The sequence below is a fragment of the Ursus americanus genome, chromosome 5 (assembly GCF_024610735.1).
Source record: "Ursus americanus isolate L20-20 chromosome 5, mUrsAme1.1.p, whole genome shotgun sequence".
Taxonomy (NCBI): Eukaryota; Metazoa; Chordata; class Mammalia; order Carnivora; family Ursidae; genus Ursus; species Ursus americanus.
Window position 1 is genome coordinate 31,353,129 of NC_142131.1, and position 14,498 is coordinate 31,367,626.

The window sequence follows — 14,498 nt, forward strand, 5'->3', positions numbered from 1 at the left end:
TGAATTTTTAAAAATGATTCTTATGCAGCCTGACTATAGACTTTGAATAATTAGTAAGTAGTATCTGATTTCTTATGCAGATAATAATTTGAAAACTCTTATATTCAGCCCTTCACCTTGATCCCAAAGCACACCCACTCTCATGCTTGCACACATTGCCTGCCTCCCTCCCTCCTTCTCTCTGTCTCTCTGTCTCTGTGTCTCTGTCTCTCTCTCTCACACACACACACACACACACACAAAGGAAAGCCAAGTAAAACCTTTATCCTCCTAGTTTCTAACTCCAAGAGTCAGAGCAGAAATAAAGGATCTTCCTTGTATCACAGAGGATATCTGCTCCTCAGATTTTCTAGTTCTGAGCAGGCATTTCCAACCCTAGCCATGCTTCTTCTTCCTCAAGAGGGCTTGCAGTTCCCCTGCTAAGTGAGCATGAAATGAAAAATGGGTTCTGAACTGTTGCTTCTGTTGCCTGCAATATAAACAAGTTACTTGTTACTAATTTCTTTCCAGGAATACTGAATGTCTTTCCTTTAGATATGTCAGAAAATGTTAACGCTAATAGACGGAACTATGGAGGGCCACTAGGCAAGCCAGCCTCTTGCTGCCTTAATCTGAGCCTAGGAATCTGCAGGTCCCTGTTGGCATTCCTTTATCCTTTCTTTTTCTTTTTTCAAAGATTTTATTTATTTTATTATAGAGAGAGAACATGAGCAAGGAGAGGGGCAGAGGGAGAGGGAGAGAATCTCAGGCAGACTCCCACTGAGCACAGAGCTCCATCCCAGGACCCTGAGATCATGACCTGAGCCAAAACCAAGAGTCGGACACTTAACCAACTGAACCACTCAGGGGCACCCTACTTGCTGGCATTCTCTAGGCTGTTGGGGTTTTAGTTTTACTTGAACCTGTTTGATTTAGGATTCTTTTACACATGGTTTTGTAGTACCTGACAGAAACCCAAAGACCTGGCAAGCTAGAAAAATTAACTCTGTAACAAGCAAACTATTCAAGAGAGATTTTTTTCCCCCTGTTTTGCATATCAAAATGTGGTCATGGAAATCATGAAGCTGACATTCTAGAGTGCACAAAGTTTAGAGGAAAACAAGTCCAGATAGATTTCATCAGTCCACTTCAGATCATGAACATAATCTGTTCTGTTACACTTTTTTCTTTTTTAAGATTTTATTTATCTACTCAGAGAGAGAGAGAGAACAAGCAGGGGAAGCAGCAGGCAAAGGGAAAGGGAGAAGCAGGCTTCCCGCTGAGCAGGGAACCCAATGTGGGGCTCATCCCAGGACCCTGAGATCATGACCCGAGCCGAAGGCAGACGCTCAACCAACTGAGCTACCCAGGGGCCCCACTCTTAACACTTTTTAATGATCACACTCCAAAATAGTGTTTTTTGGGGACTAGGGGAACTAGGAAGAGCTATTTACATTACATTTCCCAAAACTAGAGTGACCATGCTTCCCAGCTGGACCACAGCGGTTCTCAATCCAGCCAAATCATTAGTAGCACTCCCTTTCATTTTCAGATATGCCTTGTATAGATGACCCAGTACGGGAACCAAACAAATAGGTATTGGAAAAAAATGAAATTTGGATATGGTAAAAAGAGAGAGAGCAACTCTTCAATTTCATTTACTTTTTAAAGAAGTTTTTATTTAAATTCCAGTTAGTTACAGTGTAATATTAGTTTCAGGTGTAGAAATTAGTGATTCATCAGTTCTATACATCACTCTGTGTTCATCATGACAAGTGCACTCCTTAATCCCCATCACCTATTTTACCCATCCCCTATCCCTCTGCCCTCTGGTAACCACCAGTTTGTTCTCTGTAAGAACTATATAGATTCTTACATACTGTTGTCCAAAGAGATAGGCAAATCTTACGCATATCAGTTTATATTATACATAATTGCTGGTTACCTAATCTTCACCCCCTGACAGAGAAGATCTTTGAGTTTAGAGTGACTTTTCTGAACTCTTGCTCCCTGTTACATTCCCCAAAGACTGGCACAGTAACTTCCCAGTAAATGTTTATTAAATAATGTTTATCGAATAAATAATGAATGGATAGAAGCATGAACGTGATCCCAAGGACTGATAATTTAAAACTGGATTTTCTTGTGATTGACTGTCCTAATAAGTAGACATGCCTAGATCTCACAGGCTATAATGAATGGAGTTTGTTGTGAAGAATTCAACAAATAGTAAATGGGATTTGGCTAGTTAATGTTATCTCCTTTATGTGAACTTTTTGCTTCTAATTGTGAGATATGAGTGATGGCCCTTCACATTTTCTCAAATATATATTTTAAAAACAGCTATACCCCCTACCTCCCTCACTTCCTCTTCCCCCTCTTTATGAGAAATCATAAATCTGTTTAGCTTTGGTAACCAGCATTTCCTAAACTTCCTAAACTTTGGTATCAACGCACTTCATGGGACAAATAGCAAACTCAATATCTAGTTTATTTCTACATATCATTTTGGAACCCTGGTATCCAGAAAATCCTGAGTCATGAAGATAAGTTATAAAAGTTTTTAATCTTGCCATTTTAAGACTTTTTTCAGTGAATCAGAGATGATGGAAGGACTTTATTCCTAGTCCTGCACAAAAACTAGTTGAACTGGTAGCTCAGATTAATGTATTGGTGAACTCTAGACTGTTATAATATGGTATATTAATACATTTGAAAGCATATGTTATTTCTAATTAAAGATTTTAAACATACAAACACCAGTCTTTAAAAAATGAAATTCTGTTGATGAAATTCCTAAAGTCCTTCGAAGCTGTAAAATGGAGTGAATCTATGGTTCATTTTCCCTTGAAATTTCACAACTTCCTCCCAAACCTCTCTTCTCTCTGTCTACCTGATTGTAGTTTCTCTTCTGTGTTACTGAGGGAATCTTCACTGATATTTCAGAATAAATTGGAAGGGAAAAAAATGAACATTCCCAAACATCTACATAATTTGTGATCACTGTGTACGGACATATCAGCCTTTTCCACAGTTCTTTAAAAAGAATCTGTTAACATAGATGACATTTCATTATTTACCTGAAAAGCCAATTTTATATATATCTATGTCACCTGTCACCATCGTATTAGGACAGTCAAAGCACATTATGCCAAATGTATTCATCTAAGGAAAAAAAGATTATCTCCTGAAATCTTTCTTTTCCCCCAGCCATCATTTAATGCATATTAATTATGTCATTTTCCTTCAAGGGAACCTAACATTATTTCTTCATTTGAAAATAGAACATGCTTTTTCAGAAAAAAATAGACTCTTTTGTTTTTAATAAAAGCCATCCTTGGTATGGTGACTAACATAATATAATAAAAAATCATTATTAAAAAAAAAAAAGCCATCCTTGACCTACTGATAATATGTTGCAAATAAATGAGAGAAAGAGTTTTCTTCATTTTGGTGCTGTTACTGTGCGTCATTGCTCTGTGAAAGTATGTGTAACAGAGCACAAACATTCACAGGTGCTTCTGTTTTATGTGGTTAAGAACTTCTTCAGACTTAGACACCTAAGGAAGATGGGTGCCTGATAACAGAGCAGAAGGTGTTTATATCAGCTCCTGTTTACGATTCTTGATTGTTTTTCATTACCTTAATCATAATTTTTTTCATCGTGGTATCATGATTAACTTTGACCTAATTCATAAAATGGAGGATACATCTGATAGGAGAGGAAAGAGAAGAAAACTAATTTTCTGTTGAGCACCTGCCATGTGCCAGGCCCCCTGCCAGATTATTGTACATACATTAGGACATTGAGGAGCTTCTTACTAGTAAAACCCCCCCGAGTTCATGTCTGTACAACAAAGGCAGAAAAAAACATGAACACTTTACAGATATAAAATTAAGCATCTTAGACCCAATTCAGCTTAAGAAACCACCTATTAAATTTATTTTCACACAAAGAAAGAGGGCTTACATAGTTTTAAAATTAGAATGTCCAAGTCTGTTTCTTCATTCCAGTACAGTTTTCACAGATGCTTTTGATCTTATCAATGTAAATCTGTCTCAAACTGTTAATTTAGTTTTAAATATCAAATCACCTAATACTCTACCACCATACTTATGCTTTAGAATCCTTTTTTTAAATGGCATTGAACTTTGTATTTAGATAGTCATAATTGAATTTTTTCCCCAGTGTAACTACAGCAAATGTACTTTTACAGTCTACTAAAATAATTCCCAATCATTTTCCCTTTGATTGGAATTATACTTCTTTTTTACAGTAATTTTTTATTATGTTATGTTAGTCACCATACAGTACATCCCTAGTTTTTGATGTAGTGTTCCATGATTCATTACTTGCATTGTTGTTCAGAATGAGAATGTGTGCATAAATATGTTCATTTCCATTTACAACTAGAGTAAGCAAAGTTTCATTCCATAATCCTAATGAAATGTAGAATGCTTAGTTTGTGAAAATAAGCTCTGGAAGTCTGAGTTCAATAACTTTAGTGTTAAAAGTGAGACTTACATATCATCTTGGTCTTGGACCTATTTTACAGATGATGAAATAGAGCCAGAGAGGTAAAATGGGTTGAATGAGAAGAGTTCATAGGTTAGTGATGTTTCAGAAGTGAAATATCAGTTAAAATAATGAATCTGATTATTTTTGCTTTTGATCATTAAGGGAAATTAAAAAAAAAACTAGAGGAAAAAAAGTGAAAGTTAAAATTATTTTTAACCTAACTAGTTAGCCTGTCATTTTGAAGGGCTAATTTAGGCAACTAGATAACATGAATAGTTGCATGAGTCTGTTCTTTTGCCTAGTGATGAATCTTGCAGTTCACTTCCAGGAGACTTACGCAGAGTATCTAACATTTAGTGATATTCCTTGAGAAGGATGTATTTCTCCCTACTTCTTGCATGAGCACAATGGTTCATTAGCTGTGCAGTGCTGCTTGGGGATGAGGAGCAGCAAGAAGAGCTAAACATTCACTTACATGGCTGTTTTCCTAGTTGTACTGGGCACAAGAAGCCCCGTAACTTGCCTGAGATCACACAGGTTTGTATGGCCTAGAAAGTTGATTATCCATCTTCCAGCCTAATACTATTTTCGGTAAGAAATAATGATAATAATAGCAGCTTATATTTATTGAATGTTTGCTATATGTTAACCAGTAGCCAGTCATTTCACAGCAACTTCCCATCTAATCTTCACAACTGTTTTATTCCCAGTGTACTGGAGATTGAGGCACGGAGGAGTTTGTACGACTACCTTCAGAAGCTTCAGTCATCCTTTTCTTGCCATGGTGTTTTAGACTGCAGACAGGCTTCTTTTTCCCAAGATAAGCCAATGTCGATTTACAACTTTATCTTGGGTATAGAAAATGGAGTGAGACAGGATGCCTGCGTAACTGTCAGTTAAGCAGCTGCCTGCAGCTGAGGTCATGATCTCAGGGTCCTGGGATTGAGTCCTGCATCAGGCTCCTTGCTGAGTGAGGAGCCTGCTTCTCCCTCTGCCTGCCGCTCCCCCTGCTCGTGCACACTCTCTCTCTCTCAAATAAATAGAATCTTTAAAAAAAAAAAAAAAGAAAGAAAGAAAAAAAGAAAATGGAGTAAGTGAATTATGACTGGTCCAGAATCTCATTGTGTGCTAATAGACTTGACTAGGGTCTAGGATTTGTAATAAGTAAATTTAAATATTATTTTTTAGGGGCGCCTGGGTGGCTCAGTCATTAAGCGTCTGCCTTCAGCTCAGGGCATGATCCCGGCGTTCTGGGATCGAGCCCCACATCAGGCTCCTCCGCTGGGAGCCTGCTTCTTCCTCTCCCACTCCCCTTGCTTGTGTTCCCTCTCTCGCTGGCTGTCTCTATCTCTGTCAAATAAATAAATAAAATCTTTAAAAAAAATAAATATTATTTTTTTAAAGACAGTTTTTAATTTATTGGCATTTCTGTAAACAGGAACTTCCAGAGAGTCCATTCAAAGCATCCCACATTATCTACAAATAAATGAAGTACTACTAATCAGCGATCAAGAATTTCTCCCATGCCATACAATGGATCAGCATTGGAAGTTCTATGTGGAATGTGAAGAGCTAACATTCTAAAACCTTGTTTTTGTAATAATTTATTAGACATTTGTTCATGTTATTAACCCACATTCGTATTTTATGTTATATGGGTTGGAAGACCTATTTTAACACACACTTCGTGAGTTGCTACTTAAAATGTGTGTTTACTGTTGTAAGAAAAAAAATAAAACTCAAACTATTGTAGTAAGATTAATACCTTTTTGCCATTGAAATAAAGGCATTTTTGAATTAAACCATATTGATTCTCTGGCTTTAATTTTACTACCATAAATGTAAAACTAATCTCTCAATCAACACCTCTACCTTTGTATAAATAGCAGTTGTTCCTTATGGTAAGTACAGATAAAAAAAGAGTGATAATTGGTCCGTAAAAGGCCCAGATAAAGTGAATCTACTTAAAACAAGAATTTAATGTCCGAGTACCTTCACCCATTTACTTTGGAATTTATCTTGTAACCAAAATATAAAATTATCGAAGAGGTTTATTTTAAATTTCATAAAATTTAGCATAGGTAAAACTATAACTGGTAAGTCATAAAACAAAAATGAATCAAATGTTGATTTGGGGGCTGATTATTTTAAGTAGGATACTTAACCTTTGACTTTTGCTACATTATCATCATGATTTTCTTTTTTTTTTTTTTAAGAAAGATTTTTATAAAAGAAACTTGGTAAGTTCTCTCAAAGGTCTGTCTTCTTCCTTTAACTGCCATGTTACTCTTACTGGTCACCATCCCAGGCTCCCAGAGAAGCTTTTTGATTTGTTGCTTGAGTCCATCCTTTCTTTCTTATTTGGGTAGAGAAGTCAAGCTGCAATAAAATTTACTCTCACAAGAGCTAGACTTTGGGAGATATATTGTTTTTTTGATATTTTCTTTGAATGTACAGAATGTATCTTAAATATATTTGGAATATATAGGAAACTGGTTAACAGTTGCCTGTGGGTAGAAAAATCATGGGGCTAGAGAGCTGAGAGGAAAGGGGGACTTTTAACTACATGTGCTCTTTGGCAACTTTTGAAGTTGGTACTATGTGTGTGTTCTTACTGTTCAAATAAAAAGTTTTAATTATCTGAAAAGAAAGCACCTGAAAAGGTTTCGTATTGTTAAAAGTGTAAAGACGTCTTAGGTCATTTTTCTTCTTGTGAGAGTCCATTGAAAATGTTTGGGTTAGAATGCCCCTACATTCTAATAATTGTAATATTTGTATATTGAGATATTTGAGAACTGACAAGTTACAATATTTGAGAACTGACAAGTTTATTACGCCATTATCATTTTGTTAGACTACACTATTTTTCTGATTCTTGAATAATGTACATGAGGTGGTCTATTTGGCTTTTATTATTTAAGGAGATATTTATTTATTTATTTATTTATTTATTTATTTATTTATTTATTTATTTATTTTAATGATTTTTTTATTATGTTACTCACCATACAGTACATCCCTGGTTTTTGATGTAAAGTTCCATGATTCATTAGTTGCGTATAACACCCAGTGCACCATGCAATACGTGCCCTCCTTACTACCCATCACCAGTCTATCCCATTCCCCCACCCCCCTCCCCTCTGAGGCCCTCAGTTTGTTTCTCATAGTCCATAGTCTCTCATGCTTCATTCCCCCTTCTGATTACCCCCCCTTTCTTTATCCCTTTCTTCCCCTACCGATCTTCCTAGTTCTTATGTTCCATAGATGAGAGAAATCATATGATAATTGTCTTTCTCTGCTTGACTTATTTCACTTAGCATTATCTCCTCCAGTGCCGTCCATGTTGCAGCAAATGTTGAGAATTCGTTCTTTCTGATAGCTGAGTAATATTCCATTGTATATATGGACCACAACTTCTTAATCCAGTCATCTGTTGAGGGGCATCTTGGCTCCTTCCACGATTTAGCTATTGTGGACAATCCTGCTATGAACATTGGGGTGCATATGGCCCTTCTCTTCACTACGTCTGTATCTTTAGGGTAAACACCCAGTAGTGCAATGGCTGGGTCATAGGGTAGCTCAATTTTTAACTTTTTAAAGGACCTCCACACTGTTCGCCAGAGTGGCTGTACCAACTTGCATTCCCACCAACAACGTAGGAGGGATCCCCTTTCTCCACATCCTCTCCAACAATTGTTGTTTCCTGCCTTGTCTATTTTTGCCATTCTAACTGGCGTAAGGTGGTATCTTAGTGTGGTTTTGATTTGAATTTCCCTGATGGCTAATGATTTTGAACATTTTTTCATGTGTCTGTTAGCCATTTGTATGTCTTCATTGGAAAAGTGTCTGTTCATATCTTCTGCCCATTTTTTTATTTGTTTATTTGTTTCTCGCATATTGAGTTTGAGAAGTTCTTTGTAGATCTTGGATACCAGTCTTTTATCTGTAGTGTCATTTGCAAATATATTCTCCTGCCTCTTAGTTTTTTTATCTTGGTGAAGTCCCATAAGTTCATTTTATCTTTTGTTTCTCTTGCCTTTGGAGGTGTGTCATGAAAAAGGTTGCTTTGGCCGATGTCGTAGAGGTTGCTGCCTATGTTCTCCTCTAGAATTTTGATGGATTCCTGTCTCACATTGAGGTCTTTCATCCATTTGGAGTTTATTTTTGTGTATGGTCTCAGAGAGTGGTCAAGTTTCATTCTTTGGCATGTAGCTGTCCAATTTTCCCAGCACCATTTATTGAATAGACTGTCTTTTTCCCACCGGATGTTTTTTCCTCCTTTATCAAAGATTAGTTGCCCAAAGAGCCGAGGGTCCATTTCTGGGTTCTCTATTCTGTTCCATTGGTCTATGTGTCTGTTTTTGTGCCAGTACCATGCTGTCTTGGTGATCACAGCTTTGTAGTACAGCTCGAAATTGGGTATTGTGATGCCCCCAGCTTTGTTTTTCCTTTTCAACAGTTCCTTAGAGATTCGGGGCCTTTTCTGTTTCCATACAAATTTAAGGACTATCTGTTCCATTTCTTTGAAAAATGTCATTGGTATTTTGATCGGGATAGCATTGAAAGTGTAGATTGCTCTGGATAGCGTGGACATTTTAGCTATGTTAATTCTTCCGATCCATGAGCATGGAATATCTTTCCATCTTTTTATGTCTTCCTCAGTGTTTCAAGAGTGATTTATAGTTTCTAGAATATAGATCCTTTACGTCTCTGGTTAAGTTAATTCCAAGGTAACATATGGTTTTTGGTGCTATTGTAAATGGGATGGATTCCCTAATTTCTCTTTCTTCGGTCTCGTTATTCGTGTATAGAAATGCAACTGATTTCTGAGCATTGATTTTGTATCCCGCCACATTACTGAATTGCTCTATAACTCCTAATAGTTTGGGGGTGGATTCTTTTGGGTTTTCCATATAGATTATCATATCATCTGCGAAGAGACATTTTGACTTCTTCTTTGCTGATTTGGATACCTTTGATCCCTTTTTGTTGTCTGATTGCTGTTGCAAGGACTTCTAGTACTATGTTGAATAATAGTGGCGAGAGTGGGCATCCTTGTCGTGTTCCTGATCTTAAGGGAAAGGCTTCCAGCTTTTCCCCATTGAGAATAATATTTGCTGTAGGCTTTTCATAGATGGCTTTTATGAGATTGAGAAATGTACCCTCTATTCCTACACTCTGAAGGGTTTTAATCAGGAAAGGATGCTGTATTTTGTCAAATGCTTTTTCTGCATCAATTGAGAGGATCATATGGTTCCTGAGACTTTTCTTGTTGATATGATGTATCACGCTGATCGATTTGCGAATGTTGAACCACACTTGCATCCCAGGGATGAATCCCACTTGGTCATGATGGATAATCCTTTTAATGTACTGTTGGATTCTATTAGCCAGGATCTTGTTGAGGATTTTGGCGTCCATATTCATTAGGGAAATCGGTCTGTAATTCTCCTTTTTGATGGGGTCTTTGCCTGGTTTGGGGATCAAGGTAATATTGGCCTCATAGAATGAGTTTGGTAGCTTTCCTTCTGTTTCTATTTTTTGAAATAACTTTAGGAGAATAGGTATTGTTTCTTCTTTGAATGTTTGGTAGAATTCCCCAGGAAAACTGTCCGGGCCTGGAGTTTTGTTATTTGGAAGGTTGTTTATCACTGATTCAATCTCTTCATAATTAATTGGCCTGTTTAAGAAATCAATTTCTTCCTGTTTCAGTCTTGGTAGTTTATAGGTTTCCAGGAAGGCCTCCATCTCTTCTAGATTGCTTAATTTATTGGCATATAGCTGTTGATAATAGTTTCTAATAATCCTTCCAATTTCATTGGTGTTGGTCGTGACCTCTCCTTTTTCATTCATAATTTTATTAATTGGGGTCCTTTCTCTTTTCTTTTGGATAAGTCTTGCCAGTGGTCTGTCAGTGTTATTGATTCTCTCAAAGAACCAGCTTCTAGTCCTATTGATCTGCTCTACTGTACTCCTGGTTTCTAATTCATTTATTTCTGATCTAATCTTGATCAACTGCTTCCTCGTGAGTGGATTAGGCCTGTCCCTCTGTTGCTGTTCCAGCTTCTTGAGGTGAGAATATAAAAACTGCATTTTAGATTTTTCTTTTCTTTTGAGTGAGGCTTGGATGGCTATGTATTTCCCCCTTAGAACTGCCTTTGCAGTATCCCATAGGTTTTGGACCATTGTGTTTTCATTCTCGTCGGTCTCCATAAATTGTTTAAATTGATTTTTGATTTCCTGGTTTATCAAGTCATTCCTGAGCAGGATGGTTCTTAGTCTCCAAGTGTTTGAGTTTCTTCCAAATTTTTCCTTGTAGTTGAGTTCCAATTTCAGAGCATTGTGGTCTGAGAATATGCAGGGGATAATTTCAATCTTTTGGTATCGGTTGAGACCTGTTTTGTGTCCCAGAACATGGTCTAATCTTGAGAATGTTCCATGGGCATTAGAATAGAATGAGTATTCTTTGGTTCTGGGGTGTAGTGTTCTATATATGTCTATGAGGTCCAACTCGTCGAGTATGGCATTCAAAGCCCTTTGCTTAGTTTTTGCAAGGGTGTTCTATTTCTGATAGTGGGGTGTTGAGGTCCCTATTTAAGGAGATATTTAAAACATGACTCATTTGTGAATATATGTACTAACATGGGAAGTTGTATATATGAATGAAAAAATGCACATTGTTAGATGGTGGTTAATACAAGTCCTGATTGGGGCGCCTTGGTGGCTCAGTTGGTTCAGCGTCTGCCTTGGGCTCAGGTATGATCCCAGAACCCTGGGATCCAGCCCCACACATCTCCCTCTCGCCCCTGCTCGTGCTCTCTCTCTCAAATAAAAATTAAAAAAAAAAAATACAAGTCCTGATTGTGTTAAAAAATGTGCCTTTGAGTGTGTGTATAATTTGTATAGCCATATAAATATGCATGTATTTATATCTTGTATGCTATATATACTTGATGAGCCATGAAATGTGTACTTATATATATGAACATGTGTATGGGGTGGGGGTAGAGGTATGTTGAGTAAAAGGTCTGGAATGCCACCAAGAAAACCATTTGCTATGTCTGCCCCTAAGGGGGGTGGACTGGGAAGGGTGGAAGGATACTTTTGCAGTGTACTTTCAACTTAAGAAGTTGAAACTTAAAATATATTTTTTAAATATATTTCTTTTGAAACTTAAAAAATATTTTTTAAAGAATAACTTAAAAAGCAGGTATTTTGCTTAGTTATTAAAATTTACAAAAATCATATATTCTAAGTTTATACTACAAGAACTCAATGATGTGAGTTTTCATGTTAATGATCAAATTCTTAAACTTAATTTCCTAAACCCATTAAAAAATGTATATACCAATTGGTAACTAACATAACACCCGATGCCCTTGAGTCATGCTGAGTGTTGCCCAGACTAAACAACAAAAGGGTCTACTCCAACCAGGGCTAGAGTCCAGAGAGCTATGTTACACCATATCATCCCTGAGAAAAGACAACATTTTGGGTGTTTGCTAGATGTTTTGTCTATTCTGGGTTAAAACCCTCAAGCTTCTGGCCCTAAACCATATAAGGAACCTCCAATAATAGCTAATAATCCAATCTCCTACCTGATCTTTGTATCCTTTCTATAACATTAACTTCTTAAACACCTCTGGAATACTCCATACCCAATAAGGAATCCTATTCCCTTTCATACAGGTAGTCCTAAGTGTTAGAAAGCTGGAACCACAATGTCCCAGGCCTCACAATTCTATTAGGATAAAATTACTTACATTTATGAGTTGAATTATGGCACAGACTTCCACTGGCCTGATTCCTGAGAATGTCCAAGCATACGTCTTGTCCTTTTCTCCTCAATTTCTCTTTCATTTGGTTCCCTTAAACTTACCTCCCTGAATTCAGTCATTTATCAGTGCATATCTAGACTGTATGCAACAGGAATCCTGCCCTATTTCTCCCACCCAGTTCTTTATAAAACCTATGGCACACTGTGCCAAATTATTCTTAAAGATCTCTTCCTTCCCTGCTGCTTAAAGAGTAAAATCCAGGCCCAACATTCAAGGCCCACTATTCTCTGGTCCTAACATAACCTTCCAGCTTCATCTCCCAATCATCTCTAACTTTGACTCACTCTTAAGAACAAGTCATTCTTTCTTTCCTCTTACAGGCTGAATTGTATCCCCTCAAAATTCGTATGTTGAAGTCCTAACCCCTGAGACCTTAGAATGTAACTGTATTTGGAAATAGGTCCTTTAAAGAGGTGGTTAAAATGAGGCCAGTAAGGTAAGTCCCAATATAATCTGTTGTCCTTACATGAAGAAATTTGGATGCATAAAGGAATACCAGGGATGCACGCAAACAAAAGACCATGTGAGGACACAGTGAGAAGGCAACCAACTGCACACCAAGGATGGGGAGCTCGGAATAAAACCCACACTGCCGACTCCTTGATCTTGGATCTCTATGCACCAGAACTATGAGAAATAACTTTCTGTTGTTTAAGCCACCCTGTTTGGGGTATTCCTTTATGGCAGTCCGAGCAAGTTAATACAATCCCTAACTCTCCCATACATTTGCTTACACTACGTAGAGTGTTCCCTCTCCTGTCCATTGTGTTCTTTATTCTTTGAAGTCTATTCTTTGAAGTTTTCATAGCTTTTCTCCCCTGAGTACCTGGAAAACTTATCAAGATCAGGTTTAGAATTTTATACTTTATTTCCTATAAAATATCTCAAACATACTAGATGCTCAAGAAATATCAACCAGTTAGGATGTTTCAGACACAATAACAAGATGGCTTACGCAATAAGGAAAATTTATTTCCTATCACGAGTCCAGACGTAGAAACTTCAGGGTTGGTTAATTCTTCAACTCAACTTTGTCACTGTTGCTTTCATCTTTCTTCCAGCCCCCTTCACGGTGTCAAGATGGCGCCACTGTAACAGCGGGTGGACATGAAGAAACAGCGTCATTAGAAGAAGAAAAGGAATACTTTCTCCCAATGCATGTCTTTTCTGAACACCACCAACACCCTAGGACATTGTGTCTCATTGGCTAGAACTGTACCGTCTGCCCATTTGTAAATCAGTCACTGGCCAGAGAAGTGGGGTTAACGTGATTGGCTGAGAGAAGTAAGTACATGAGAGTACTCAGCTAGCTGTACAGATTCCACACTCTGCCAGGAAAAAAACAGAAACAAACAGAAACAAATACGGAACATGTGTGAGGGGAGGGGTTGGGCTAAGAGCAGTATTTACTGAGCACTTTATATATCCCAGTCACTGTTACAAGCACTTCCAATGTATTAACTCATTTAATCCTCATCACACCATATGAGGTAGGAGATATTATTTGCATTTTATGAATGAGGAAACAGATATAAGTTGAAGTAACTTGGCTCAAAGTCACACAGCCACCAAGTGGCAAAGCCTGGTCATCTGGCTTCAGAACTCATGCTATTAGGCACCATATATTTCCTCTCTCTCAACTAAAGTTCCTGCCCGAATACATATGTTAAATGATGAAGAGTGTTGACATCATTCTGAGTGATGATGACCCTATTGACTCCTTCCACCTACATACTCTGAGGCAGTCTGTTTGCTCACTTCAGCTAATCACAGGTAGTGTCAGGCCAGACTAAGTGCAAAATGGAAGGTAGAAGTCTTACTGGATGAGTTGTAATATGAACACCCTGGTCTCTGCTCTTGGGCTCTCTCTTTTTCAATCTAGGGCATTCCAGGTATAAAGAATGAGTAAAGCTAATCCATATTGCCCAAACTCAATTTTTGTGGGGAAATATCCTGTTGTTTTTAAATGAATGCATCTGCCCATAGGACGTGGAACTTAAGTTCCTTTGGATTCTCAGTACGTTGAGGGGGTAACAGCACATACCCTCCAAGTGTGTTTCTTTGGACTCCCTCTCCTATGTCTCCTCAGCCCATTTATGTTGAAGCCTATTTTACAGAAGGAAACCAGAGACATACCATTCTTAAACAGGTTAAAGCCAAGA

General features: G+C 37.6%; 1 protein-coding gene across 1 annotated transcript in view; it reads left to right on the top strand.

Annotated features, from left to right (window-relative positions):
* ANKRD31 (ankyrin repeat domain 31) overlaps window positions 1-6,217 on the top strand; it is a 168,651-nt gene extending 162,434 nt beyond the window's left edge. Inside the window, 1 exon segment of the mRNA XM_087862065.1 lies at window positions 5,937-6,217. Coding sequence (XP_087718191.1) covers window positions 5,937-6,082 — 146 coding nt within the window. The 3' untranslated portion in view covers window positions 6,083-6,217.
* Window positions 6,218-14,498: the final 8,281 nt, after the last annotated feature.